Source organism: Salvelinus sp. IW2-2015, unplaced genomic scaffold, assembly GCF_002910315.2.
Source record: "Salvelinus sp. IW2-2015 unplaced genomic scaffold, ASM291031v2 Un_scaffold4323, whole genome shotgun sequence".
NCBI lineage: Eukaryota > Metazoa > Chordata > Actinopteri > Salmoniformes > Salmonidae > Salvelinus > Salvelinus sp. IW2-2015.
The window spans coordinates 44,304-58,858 of NW_019945594.1; the positions used below are offsets into that span (position 1 = coordinate 44,304).

General features: G+C 44.4%; 1 protein-coding gene across 2 annotated transcripts; it reads right to left on the reverse strand.

The window, feature by feature from the left end:
- Positions 1-6: 6 nt before the first annotated feature.
- Positions 7-9,486, reverse strand: lpcat2 (lysophosphatidylcholine acyltransferase 2). 2 transcript variants are annotated; one of them, XM_070441589.1, is made up of 12 exons: positions 9,177-9,486; positions 8,532-8,674; positions 5,665-5,749; positions 4,409-4,521; positions 3,532-3,592; positions 2,286-2,379; positions 1,943-1,997; positions 1,644-1,726; positions 1,422-1,547; positions 1,008-1,161; positions 489-587; positions 7-181 (listed from the first exon to the last, which is right to left on the reverse strand). In XM_070441589.1, exons 2-12 carry the CDS (start codon positions 8,538-8,540, stop codon positions 32-34), a joined length of 1,029 nt encoding a protein of 342 aa, XP_070297690.1. In that variant the 5' UTR covers positions 8,541-8,674; positions 9,177-9,486; the 3' UTR covers positions 7-31. The 2 variants fall into 2 exon arrangements, with proteins under 2 accessions (XP_070297690.1, XP_023999490.2); XM_024143722.2 differs by having other exon boundaries at positions 5,532-5,749.
- Positions 9,487-14,555: the final 5,069 nt, after the last annotated feature.

The following is a 14,555-nucleotide window of genomic DNA, read 5'->3' on the forward strand; positions in this document are numbered from 1 at the left end:
ACTTCAGATAACCTTTGACCTTCACAAGGGTCTACTTACAGAAAGTGATGAATTCAGAGCTGTCTGTATCTATCTCCTTAAAGAGTTTGGAGACGTTGAGGTCACARACGCCTAGAGCAGAGCGAAGCATGGAGGAGAACTCTTCATGCGTGATTCTTTGGTCCTCGTCAGTGTCAAACAGCTGAGAGGAGGGAGACCATTAGTTAAGTAATGACAACACATAGGCTTGCTTATTGAAATCGAGACTCTGCTCTTATGACCGTGTGGCTTTCAAACCTACTTCATGTTCCCCTCACAACTACAAAACCCCCCCACACATATTTGACTTCATCATAGCCACTGAGTGCTCCTCTATTGCTTCCAACCCATGGGTAGACCTCACAGACACAGTCTGCGTCAGCTATGTTCCAACGCCCCAATGTCATGTGTTGGACAGCTAAATGTGACACGGCAACATTCGCAACAAGCAGGGTTTTTATTGGCCGAACCTGGAAAGCTGTGCGGAGGACCTCTTCGGTGTTAGCTGGCCGACATAAGATGGTTACACCGATGACATACTCTCTGAAGTCAATGGTGCCATCTCCATCCTAGAGAGAGACAGAGTGACAGCTAAGTATCAGTTAACAAAGCCAGACTACACATTGCATTCAGTGGACTACAATACTCTACAAATACACTATGTTTTTCCAAGACGAACAATGGTTCCTTTATTTCTTCAGACAGTTTGTTTACCCTCTCTATGAACAAAGCAGTGGGGGACAGCATACTAAATCCTCGGTTAGTTAGCCCATCCAGTCACAGGTTGGAGAGAACAGACAGAATGGCTGTGGTRTGATTCTCTACGCTTCGAAAGAATAGTGCAGTCGTACACTTCCCTTTGTGGATTTCAAAGGAATGTTGCAAGAAATATGGTGTAGACTTCCTCCAGCCAAGCTTGCACCAATCCAACACAACCTAGGAAAGCCTGGAAGAGAGATTGAGCCGAACTAGATGTGACTGGCTCTCACCCTGTCAAAGAGAGCAAACAGCTCCTGCAGGYCGGGGCTGATGGGCAGCTTGAGGAAGCTGGCGAACTCCTGGATGGTGATGCGGCCTCCTTTACAGGAGCAGGCCACGGCTGCAAAGCCCTCCAGCTCCTTCTTCACGTTGTCCCACTTCAGGCTGAGGCGGACCGGGGAGGAAAGGAGGAGGGCAGGACACAAGGACTTACTCAGGGGAGGAAGAGGGTGTAGGTCTGTGTGTMTGTRCAACTATTACCAATTGCCGATGTAGCAGTTGGACAAATAAAGCAGTATTGTGTAAGGCAGTGTTACTTCAGTGTGGAGTTTGCCAGTGGGTGACACAACAGTACATAACAGGACATAGTGTGTTGCCACAGTGGCAATAGCACAGTATTAGAGCGGCAGAGGAGCCAGTCTTACTCAAGTTTTTGGCTGATCTTAGTGAACTCCACTAGACCAGCCTCCATTGGCAGGGTGAGCTCCCCAGCTGAGATCATCAGTCTACAGTCCTCATATGTGTGGTCCGTCACTGGCACACCCAGMGCCCTGTACACACATAGGGATAGCATTGAAGAGATGGGTAAGAATAGACATAAGGAAGCTATTATTAAATGCTGTAATACCATTCACACACACACTTACTGGGCCATAACATTTCGTACTGTCCTGGCGAACAGCACAGGTCTTTTCTTTTCCTCCTCAGTAGGGGTAACTGGAGGAAGAAACTGGAGGAMAGGGCAAAGGTCAAAACAGGGACTAATCAGGAAGTACAGGCTAACTGGAYGGCTACCWAGATAAGGTCTTTATAARACATTCATAAGCCATACATAACACCTTTATAAACCATACATAACACATAGGTACTGCTAATGAATGTGTTATGAAGTCATTATCTCTTGGCCTTCTAAGTAAGTATTCCTGTGTAGTGTGTTAATACTAACCTCTATCTCTACATTGGTGTAGAGCTGAGACAGAGTGAGAAGCAGCAGGGTTTTCCTGAAAGAACATCACCACAAATCATCATCACCTCTATTCAAAGGGCATAACGGTAATCCCATACAACAAGATTGAAATGTAAGCCCACTAAACTGAAAAACAATTCATRGCTCAACAGTGAAAATCTCTATTCCCAGAGTTTGAGGCCTAACTATGGCSCATGAGGAGAAGTTACAGGAACATAGTTGCAATGTGAGAGACTGTACAGAAAACAACAGGGGAAATGTAGCGTCGAAGCGTTGAGGCAACACTGATGATTGTAATCCACTGAGTGCACTGCAGACTTACGAGCTGAAGCCTTGCCAAGTCCAAGTCACAGTGTCCAGTCTGTTGGGATATCTCATGACCACAGGCTGCACCGGGACCCCAGGGACGAAGGCACCTGACGGGGAGAGAGGGACAGAGTGAGACCCTACTGACCTCCAGCACCAGCACTGACTACTATTCTAACTTAATGAGCACACACACACACACGACCTATATGTGCAAACACAGGAGCACAGACAGCCTACTAATTGGACAGAGTGCAGCCGATGACAACTCATTTACCCACAGTACACGTCCAACCAATAACAAGACCAGAAGCTGGATTCATCTAACCCTGATCAATATACCAATCAGTACTGTAAGGAAGCCACTAGTATTTGGTCTGTGGGTTTGGCTATTGGCACTGTAGTAGAACAAAATAATTCAGTTAGATGCAAATGTCTATGCAAAAACTGTAACACGCCATAGAGTGTAATTGATGGTCATTTCCTTCTGAAATTCATTAGCACACCGTGCAATCTATTCCATGACACTATGGCTACTGTTCTGTTTCAGGAAGTAATGGATACCCTCAGGCCCCTTCACTCTGGAGAAGCCCATTGTGTGTGCATCAGGTGACTGACCACATGAGGCATATAGCATGTAGCATACTGGGAGTAAATGAAGAGGTGTTGTGTCAAAACAATTATAACAGTGTTACTTCCGTCCCGCTCCTCGCCCCAACCTGGGCTTGAACCAGGAACCCTCTGCACACATCGACAACAGTCACCCTCGAAGTATCATTACCCATCGCTCCACAAAAGCCACAGCCCTTGCAGAGCAATGGAAACAACTACTTTAAGGTCTCAGAGCGGGTGAAGTCACTGATTGGAACTCTACTAGCGTGCACAGCTAACTAGCTAATCATTTCACACCGGTTACACAAGCACCCCAGAAAGAAGCTAAATGAAAACCATTCTGCAACCGCATGATGGCCCTATCTCTGCCATTTGTTTACAAGTGAATTTGCATTAAGTAAATGACACCACTAGTGTGGATGGTACTGTGTGTCTCTCCCAGCAGACTGCCTGGAAGGCTGTCTGTCTCCACTATAAACAAATGACAACCAGCCTGTTAAGTGGGAATACAACATGGACATTGTAGGGTCCCACATGATGTTCATACCCTATCAACAGTACACTGTTTGGTATAAGTTGATACCTTGGATCCACACAAAGGTGTTTCTACTCCTATTTAAAAACAAACATGGTAGTGAAGTTCAACCTACCTTGTTTGAAAGTGATGAGACATGAGCGATTTGTACAAGTCCCCTCAGGGAAGACCAGGATCTGGAACATAAATAACTAAATGTTTCTTTTAGGAAAGAGATACCTAGTCAGTTGTACAACTGAAATGTGTCTTCTGCATTTAACCCAATCCCTCTGAATCAGAGAGGTGTGGGGGGCTGCCTTAATTAAATCCACATCTTTGGTGCCCAGGGAACAGTGGGTTTACTGCCTTGCTCAGTGGCAGAACGACATATTTTTACCTTGTCAGCTCGGGGATATGATCCAGCAACCTTTCGGTTACTGGCCTAATGCTCTAACCACTAGGCTACCACCACTGACAATGTGGATGGATCTAGTCCAGTGTTTCATTCTATGCTGAATGAAGCAGACTTTCTGTCACAAAGAAGAAGCAACAGAAATTGTGTTTGAAGGATATGTCACGCGAGAGGAAGTTTACAAGGCAAATTCTTGGTTTGAAAAGGCATGCTGTTTCATTCCCAAGCTCCTTGTCAGACTACAAGCTAGACAAGACATGATAAATTATGATAAAACATTTCAAATGGCTGTGTGTATGTGTGTGTGTGTATGTGTTTAACTATACTTGTGGGGAACAGAAGTCCCCACATGAATAGTAAATGAAGAAATAAAAATGGACCCCAGTTGGTTAGTCCCCACAAGATCAAATGGTATTTATGGGGGATTTAGGGTTAAGGTCAGAATTAGTGTTAGAATTAGGTTGAGGGTTAGAATTAGGTTGAGGGTTAGGAGCTAGGGTTAGAGTTAGGGGTTAGGGAAAATAGGATTTTAAATGGGACTGAATTGTGTGTCCCCACAAGGTTATTCAAGACTGTGTGTGTGTATATGCATGCGACAGACCTGTGGCCAGCGGCCTCCAGACTTGGCTCTGCTGTCTATCTCCATAATGGTGTTCTTACGAGAGTCTGGGTCCTGTCTGGAGACCAGCACCGGCTGGAGACACCGCACAAACCCTGGATGGAGAAAGGAAACACACATCAGAAACTCACACKSTAGTGCTGAGCAATTAGTGTTTTTTACTGTTTCGAMTARGATWAWWWKWTMWAAGATTAAATGCACTATMCATTATGTGGGTTGAATGCRGTTACACAGAATAAAACAATTAATAAAAGTCCCATGATGGTAGTGACTGCACATTACTGCTTATCACTTATTAACCATCATTTATTCACATTACTTTACTTTAATAAAATATTTCACTTATTGTGTATATTACATTTGATGACTTTATTATTTTACTCCAAGTCATCATCTCATCTCTATAGAGTTGCTACCTATGCTGTCTGACAAAATCACTATTTTGTAGTTCTTCAAAGTAAATAAGGCATACTTTATGACTGCTGAATACCAACTATCAATCACTTTGATCATGTATTTTTAGTTAGAGATGTCTCACGAAGCAACATCTGCTCTCTATATCACCTCACGATCTCGCATTCTTCTGTCTTCCGTTGCAGGCGTAGAAGAAACATAGACCGGACAAGCAGATGCGCAATAGATTATGGTCATTGTAGTTAATTACCACGTTTTATGCACTAAACTATGTATAATATTGGCCTGTTGGAAACTACAACATCACACAGTTCAGGCTGGATCTGATTTATCTCTAGAGAATGTATGAGAATGTATGCAATGTACGCATTGAGCTCACAGAATAAAAAAAATAAAAAAATGGAAATTAAATAATTGAACCGCTGTTGGTCAATTAGTTGTTTAAAAATGTCAGTTAATCGCTCAGCACTAACACACACCATTACAGGCTAGAGGCACCGCACAAACCCTGGAGAAAGGAAACACACACATCAGATAAACACTAACGGATATTAAATCTGCAAACAGAATCAGCATATATCAGCACTTATCGTTGACAGACCCACACACACTTATCGTTGACTCACAAACACACACGAAAAAGAAAAAAAATCCCTCTACTAAAAAAAACCCGGACAGAAACAACACTCACTGCCGAATATAGGAGTGGCGAGGTTCTCAGTGCGGGACACAGTGGAGGGCAGGCCTGCTACGATGCACACAATGCCATCAAAGAAGGTGGAGTGTGGGGCCACAGCCAGAATGGGGGCCTCTGCACTGCTCACCTGCTGGCCCTTCACCACCACCCTGAAGCCCATGAAGAAGTAGTAGGACCTCCCCAGGAACGCCATCACACGCCGACACATGAACCTGGGGAACCAGAGAGTCAAACATCAACAGACATGTAGCATGAAACTATACAGATTAAACTAACAGTTGTATACTGTCAGGAATATTCACCTAGAGACACTGAACATGGATACATATAGCCTACATCTGAATGGACCAATATTAAAGTCAACATAGATCTGTGTGTTGTCAGGACCTCAACTTAGCCTTTTGATGGTCAGTAGTACTGTACTAAGTTGTTATGAGCTAAGTTGGTGCTCCATGTTCATCAGCTAGTTAGTGTTAACAACTATCAAATAAAACAGACCTGAACACGAGCGATAAACAACCAGCAGCTGCATGTAGCTGTGGTCACGTCATATCAACACATACAATCAAAGAGAGAGGGAAGTGGGCTGCTTTTGAGTCACAGAAGAACACATTTGGTTTATTTATCATGTGTTGCATCAGGCCTCATGTAACATATCTCTATGACACCCTCCATTCTGAGGAAATAAAGAAGAGGTAGATAGTGTTTCGTTCGATACAGACAAGATCTAATGAAGACTGCTTCAGCTACACTCAAACTGGACAGTTTTATCTCTATCTCTGCATTCAAAGACTCAATCATTTACACTTACTGACACTTGTGGCTGCTTTGAGTGATGTATTGTTGTCTCCTCCTTCTTGCCCTTTGTGCTGTTTTATGCACCTAATAATGTTTGTACCATGTTTGTGCTGCTACCATGTTGTGTCGCTATCGTGTTGTTGTCATGTTTTGTTACTAGCATGCTGCGTTGTTGTCTTAGGTCTCTCTTTATGTTAGTGTAACAGTATAACTTTAGTCCGTCCCCTCGTCCCCGACGCGAACCAGGGACCCTCTGCACACATCAACAGTCACCCACGAAGCATCGTTACCCATCGCTCCACAAAAGCCGCTGCCCTTGCAGAGCAAGGGGAACTACTACTTCAAGGTTTCAGAGCAAGTGACGGCACCGACTGAAAGGCTGCTAGCGCGCACCACCGCTACCTAGCTAGCCATTTCACATCCATTACACTCACCCCCCTTTCGACCTCCTCCTTTTCCGCAGTAACCAGTGATCCGGGTCAAGAGCATCAATGTAACAGTTTAACTTTACGTCCGTCCCCTCGCCCGAACCAGGGACCCTCTGCACACATCAACAACTGACACCCACGAAGCATCGTTACCCATCGCTCCACAAAGGCCGCGGCCCTGAAAGGCTGCTAGCGCGCACCACCACTACCTAGCTAGCCATTTCACATCCGTTACACTAGTGTTGTCTCTCTTCTCGTGATGTGTGTTTTGTCCTACTTTTATTTTTATCCCAGCCCCCCGTCCCTGCAAGAGGCCTTTTGCCTCTTGGTAGGCCATCATTTTAAATAAGAATTTGCTCTTAGCTGACTTGTTTTGTTAAATAAAGGTTAAATAAAAACAAATAAAAACACAGAAAGGGCTGATGTAGGCTACATTCCTTTTAACAGCTTGACAGTTTTTAGTTGAGGATGAACAAGAATTAGTGTGAAATTGCGTAGTTGTTACTCCTTCGTCCTTCCTTCATTTCTCAATGTGTGAAAATCCCACAGCTCTTGATGTATAGGGGCAATTCCATGGTAACAGAGTGATGCTAAAACAGATTTTTCACTTTAAAATCTAGGTCAAACAAAAACAATGACTGCAAAGTTAAAGTTGCACTATGCAGGAATCTCTACGCCATTTCCTGGTTGCTAAAACTAATAGTTAGCCTAATTTCAGTTTATGTGACAAAATAAGCTAGTATATTGTAGAGAATCATTCTACCATCGAAACCTCTGTGAAATGTAGTTTCCATAATCAAAATAATTGTTTTTTCAGCTGTTTGAAACAGCAGTAGTGCACATAAAACAGATTTACCGATTCCTATACTTGCTTTCATGTAGAATGATAGATCTATAACTCATATTTCTGTGTGAATTTGGTCCGTTGCCCAAAAATGTACATATTTTCATGTTAAACAAACCACACAACTATATGCACAATGACTACTTTGAACAATTTCCACAGAAAATTTTACAAAAACACACAGTGCACATGCAACATTTGGTAAAAGAATGATGGTTTGTGCTGTTTGTGTAGTTCTGTTAATGTGGAATTGCCCCTATGCATCAAGAGCTATGGGATTTTCACACATTGAGAAACGCAGGAAGGAGGGAGACGCAGGAAGGAGGGAGGAGTAACAACTACGCAATTTCACACTAGCTTAATTCTTGTTCACCCTCAACAAAAAATGAACTGTCAAGCTGTTAAGGAATGTAGCCTACATCAGCAAAGCTGTCTTCATTAGATATTGTCTGTATTGTTCAAAACACCAGCTAGCTCATCTTCTTTCCTTTCTCAAAACTCTGTTACCGTGGAAGTGCAAATAGGCCTAACTACTTAAGTCATAAACAACAATGTGTAACGGATGTCAAATGGCTAGCTAGTTAGCGGGTACGCGCTAATAGCGTTTCAATCAGTTACGTCACTTGCTCTGAAACCTAGAAGTAGTGTTGCCCCTTGCTCTGCAAGGGCCGTGGCTTTTGTGGAGCGATGGGTAACGACGCTTCGTGGGTGACCGTTGTTGATGTGTGCAGAGGGTCCCTGGTTCGCGCCCGTGTCGGGGTGAGGGGACGGTTTAAAGTTATACTGTTACAAATGCTCTGTACATCCTCTGGAACTAATGACTAAAGTACTCATAGTGGATGCAATGTTGAAATATAGTTATACATACAGACCAATGGCAGTATGTCAGTAGTGGCACAGGATGGTGTTTTGCAGTATATTTACCGTCTCCATCCGGTCATGGGCGCCACCGCTCCTTTAAGAGGGTGCAAGAATGTTATTATGACAGCAACAGGCCATGTTACCACGAGAACCAGAGTCAGGAAGATGGCACGGATAGGCACCAGGAAGATTCCCCGGAATACACACTGCAAAGAGAGGGGAAAAAACACATCACACACACACCAGGTTTATTAGAGATCTACAACGTGTTTAGGTTAACGACTTCATGCCACTGAAAGAAATACTTTAAAGAGTCATTTTAAAACACACATTTCCTAACCAACATATAATGCGCAACGATGCAACCATGTAAGGAATACGCACGTTAGACTTTTCATTCTAGAAATTCACCTGGTTGGAGGAATTTCTAGAGGGTACACAAATGCCTCCATTGTTTGTGTTACACAATAACAAGGCATTACAAAAGGATTGRCAGGGTTTCATCGGCTTAGATTAGCTATGTACCTGTACTGTATGCTATAGTCACGCACCACCAGACACACACACAGCGGAGGAGCTAGAGGACAACCACCCGGCTGCGCTCAGCAGTGGGTAGTGGAGTAGAACTGTTTACGTTTGAATACCAACCCCAGTTCCGTGACCGATAAATTAATGAGTTAATCGATTTATTTTACATGTTATACTCACTTTGATAATGTCAGCCTTGGCCAATTTCACCTCCTGCACAAAAGGATTAAGGACGGCGGGTAGAAACAGGGATTGCTGCCTGGGTAGCGCGAACACTCTCCGGGGAGTCATTCTTCTCGCTCGGGTCGCGGTATGGCGTCAAGGAGCTTTAGAATTGCACAGTAGTTCTGCAATCACCCCACTTCCTCGATTCGAATCTTGCGAATTCTGTTCGCTCTTCGAATGCTGCGATAACATCGTTCACAACAACCGTAGAGCGAGGACGAGAGTGATCTGGCACTCTGCCTCCGATTACTTTTAGGCCCCACCTACTGCACTGGGTTTACGTGGGATTGTAACATTTTGCCTAGTGAGCAGTGGTGGGGTGAAACCAAATATATAAGTTCTTGACACATTGGAAAGAATTTACAAAATTACAGCGCAAACTAGAATGCTATTTAACCCTAAACAGAGTACACCATGGCAGAATACCTGACCACTTTGAATTACCTAAAATTAAAGAAATCTTTGACTGCACAGATGTAACAGTTCAACTTTCGTCCGTACCCTCGCCCCTACCCGGGATCGAACCAAAGACCCTCTGCACACATCAACAACAGTCACCCACAACTACTTCAGGTCTCAGAGCGAGTGACGTCACCGATTGAAACGCTATTAGCGCGCACCACCGCTAACTAGCTAGCCATTTCACATCGGTTACACACTCACTGAGCATAGCATTGCTATTGAGAAAGGCCTCTCAAGAGAAGACAGGCTATGTGCACACAAAATTAGGTGGAAACTGAGCTGCACTTCCTAACCTCCTGCCAAATGTATGACCATATTAGAGACACATATTTCCCTCAGATTTCACTGACACACAAAGAATTCGAAAACAAATCAAATTTTGATAAACTCCTATATCTATTGGGTGAAATACCACAGTGTGCCATCACAGCAGCAAGATGTGTGACCTGTTGCCACAAGGGCAACCAGTGAAGAACAAACATCATTTTAAATACAACCTATATTTATGTTTATTTATTTTCCCTTTTGTACTTTAACTATTTGCACACCATGCCAATAAAGCCCCTTACATTGAAATTGATTGGCTGAAATAAATGGTGTGAACAAGTCAAATATTCATGTTGAATTACAAAATGTATAATTCTGAAGCAACTTTACAAGATTGGTTAATGTACTTTAGGGTGGCATTCAATAGACTAGATGTAGGGCCTAAAGAAAAGAAAACACAGAAATACCCATAGAAGAAAAAAAGTTATTGAGGTTTCTTTTCACAGCTTAGCAATTGGCGGTCTGTTGTATAGCACACTGTATTACTTATACAACTAATATAAGGACAGGACATGAGACGGAGTAGAAATTAACTGGGCATTGTTTAATGCGTTTCACAGGAAGAACATTCCAAGCATTTCAACGTAAGTAACAAGGGGGGGGGGGGGGGGTTACAGGTGCCCTAAAGGGACAAAACTAGAAATATCAATACACAACATATTCCTCCCCCTTTACCTTTGATGACTCATAAGGAAAAAGTAAATATTCACTGTTTTCTTTTATACAATAAGTTCTCTTAATGAAATAAATTAACTTTTCAGAATAACCTTTTATAAATAAGGGAAAGAGGTAGACTGCCTCAGTTTCCCAGACTTAACCCTGGGTGTATTCTGCCCCATGTCGGAGTTAGTCTGAACTAAATAGTCAACCTGTCAGGGGTCGTCTTTCTCTTGCAGGGTAATGACGACGTACAGGTGAGTCTACAGTCACATTGTCTCTGAGTCTGAGTGGTGATGGTGTATGCCCAGACTGGAGTGCAACAGTACCCTGCGTAGGCACTCTGGCTGGTTCAGGTGAGTCTGGAGCACTTTCCACATTTGTAGGTTGCTGCAGTGGATGTTCAGGTGATGGCTCGTAGTCATGGTAGGTCTCCAGTAGCTGATCTTGGTTTGTCACTTGACATGAGTCATCTCTGAGGTTGGTTCCTGGCAACAGTTGATCCACGTGTCTCCTCCAGATGATGTTTTCCGGTGTGTGAACTGTGTAGGACACAGGCCCTGTTTGTGCAACCACTGTGGCTGGAATCCACTTTGGATCTTTGCAGTAGTTCTGAGCAAGAACTCTCTCTCCAGCTATGAAGCTTCTGTATTTTGCTTTTCTCCGTCTCTCCACCTGTGCTCTCTGTTGTGTCTGTACAACCTGTTTCGTCTTTGGAGGTCTCAGGAGGTCGAGTCGCGTGTGTAGCTGTCTTTTCATCATGGCTGACGCGGGTGCCACTTTGGTTGTAGCGTGGGGAGTGTTTCTGTAGGTTAACAGGAAGGTGTTTAGACGCCTATTGAGGGAGCCGTTCCCTTGTGATGATTTTAAAGCTTGCTTCATTGTTTGGACAAACCTTTCAGCGAGGCCGTTCGTTGCAGGGTGATGCGGCGCTGACTTGATGTGTTGAATTCCATTTGCTTCCATGAATGACTGGAACTCTTCAGACACCAGTTGGGGGCCATTATCACTAACGAGTTGCGTTGGAAATCCGAAGCGACTGAAGATTGACCCCAGTTCTTCGATGGTTCTCTCCGCTGAGGTGCTCTTCATCACTATGACCCCAGGCCATTTACTGTGTGTGTCAACTACGACTAAGAACATACAATCCTCCAGTGGGCCTGCATAGTCTATGTGGACTCGCTGCCAAGGCTCCTCTGGGAAGTCCCATGGGAGTAGTGGCGCTAGCTGAGGCATGTTCCTCATCTTTTGACATGCAGAACATGACTTGACCTTGTCTTCGATAGCTGCGTCCAGACCTGGCCACCAAAAGTAGCTGCGTGCAATCTCCGTGATTCGCGACATGCCACAGTGCCCTGAATGGAGTTCTTCAAGCACCTGCCTTCTCAGTGGCGGTGGTATGATGACTCAAAAACCCCATAGCAAGCATCCAGACTGAACTGTGAGCTCGTTTCTCCTCACTAGGTAAGGTTGTAGGCTGTCCGACATCTCTACTTCTTTTCCACGAGTGACAATGTCCACGACCTCAGACATCACTGGATCAGTGTGGGTGAACTTTTTCACTTGGACAGATGTAACTGGGGCATCCGTCACTTCCTTGAAGTAGAAGATTTCAGCCTGGGAGTGCTCAGTGTGTGCGACAGGTAAGGGAAGCCTTGAGAGACTGTCTGCATTGCAGTGCTGCTCAGACCTTCTGTACTTGATATAGTACTGGTGAGCAGATAACAATGAAGCCCATCGCTGCTGGCTGCAAGCGACGGAATACCGGTGTGGGGACCAAAGATGGGGGTGAGGGGTCTATGGTCCGTCAGCAGTGTGAATCGTCGGCCAAACAGAAACTGATGAAATGTCTTAACTCCAAACACAATGGCGAGTGCTTCACGCTCTATCTGTGCATAATTGCTCTCGGCTTTACTTAAGGGCCGTGATGCGAAAGCAATTGGCCTTTCTTCACCTGATGGCATGATGTGTGAGACAACCGCACCAACGCCATAAGCCGATGCATCACATGCCAACTGTAATGGCAAGTTGGGGTTGAAGTGGGTTAGGGCCTCTGACTGAGCTAAGGCTGTTTTCACTTTCTTGAAGGCCTCCTCACATCTGTCTGTCCACTTCCACTGTTTGGTTTTGTTCAAAAGTTCATGCAGTGGCTTTAACATGTTAGCTATGTTTGGCACAAACTTTGCGTAGTATGTCAGTAGTCCTAAGAATGATCTCAGCTGACTCACATTCTGTGGGGATGGAGCTTCCGCAACGGCCTTCACCTTCGATGGTGGATTGTGGAGCCCCGAACTGTCGATGACGTGGCCCAGGTACTCAACAGAGGGCCGGAAAAACTTGCATTTGTCCTTCCGGACCCTCAGACCATACTCATCCAATCTCTGTAGTGCAGCGTTCAGGTTTCTCAGGTGCTCCTGCTCGTCTTTGCCGGTGATGAGTAGATCATCGAGGTAACATTGGACCCCAGTGAGCCCGCTCAGTATCTGGTCCATAGCTCTCTGAAACAAGGCCGGAGCTGAGGTGATTCCAAAAGGAAGCCTCCGGTACCTGTACAGTCCTTTGTGAGTCACTATGGTCAACAGTTCTTGTGACTCTTGGTCCACATGCATCTGTAGATAGGCATGACATAAGCCTATCTTACTGAATTTTTGTCCTCCAGCTAAACCAGAAAAGAGGTCGTCAATGAGGGGTAGTGGATATTTTTCAGCAGTCAAGACTGGGTTAATGGTGACTTTGAAATCACCACAGAGTCTGAGTGATCCATGTTTTTTTATGACTGGAACAATGGGTGTAGCCCATTCACTAACATTCACTGGATCCAATACTCCACTCTCGACTAGAATGTTTAGCTCAATTTCAACTTTTGGTTTTATGGCGTATGGGACAGGTCTAGCTTTGAAGCATTTTGGCTTGCTGTCTGGTTTCACGGTCAGTTTAACTGTTATGTCCTTCATACTGCCAAGTTCTCCTTTGAACACATCCGCGTGTTTCCTCAACATCCCTTGTAGGTTTGTGTCCTCTTTTGCAACCATGTGAATTTCCTGCCAGTTTAGTTTGATCTTTTCCAGCCATGTGCGTCCTAGCAATGGTGGATGGTTGCCTTTCACAATGTAGAGTGGTAGCTTTACCTTCTGTTTGTTGAGCTCCACCGTAACAATCACGCTTCCTCTCACTGGAACAAACTCACCGGTGTACGTTTTCAGCGTCATCTTTGTGGGCTGTAGTGTGAGGTGATGTAGTTTCTCCTTGTATACAGCCTCAGACAGCAGAGATATGGCTGCTCCAGTGTCCACTTGCATCCGTACTGCATTTCCATCCAGTAGCGGTGTCACCCAGTAGCCGTATCCATTGTCTGAAATGGACATAACATGCAAAGATTCCTCCCCTTCAGACAGGGTATCACTTTGTTCATCCTCTGTGTGCTCCATTTTATGCACTTTCTTTTTGTACTTCCTGAAGTCGCTTTTCCTTTGTTCAGTTGTATTGTTTGTTTGATTGTGTCTTTATGTTTTTACATGCACGTTCGATGTGACCCTTTTTTCCACAACTTCTGCAGTCTAAGTCTTTGCACCAACAGTCCTCTGCTTGGTGACCTGGTTTCCCACAGCGATAGCATGGCTTGCCACCTCCTGCCTTGTTTTTTAACCACGTAGACACCTTATGCACTTTGGTCGATGCACTTAGCTGTTGTGCGTCTTTATTTGCCATTTCCATTGACGTACTCACTTCTATTGCTCTCTGCAATGTTAAGTTACTCTCAGTCAAAAGGCGTTTCTGAATTGCCTCACTGCGCATGCCACACACTAACCTATCACGTATAGTGTCACTCATTGATCTCCCAAATTCAGTGTTCAGATAACTGTTTCAATACAGCCACAAACTGTGAGA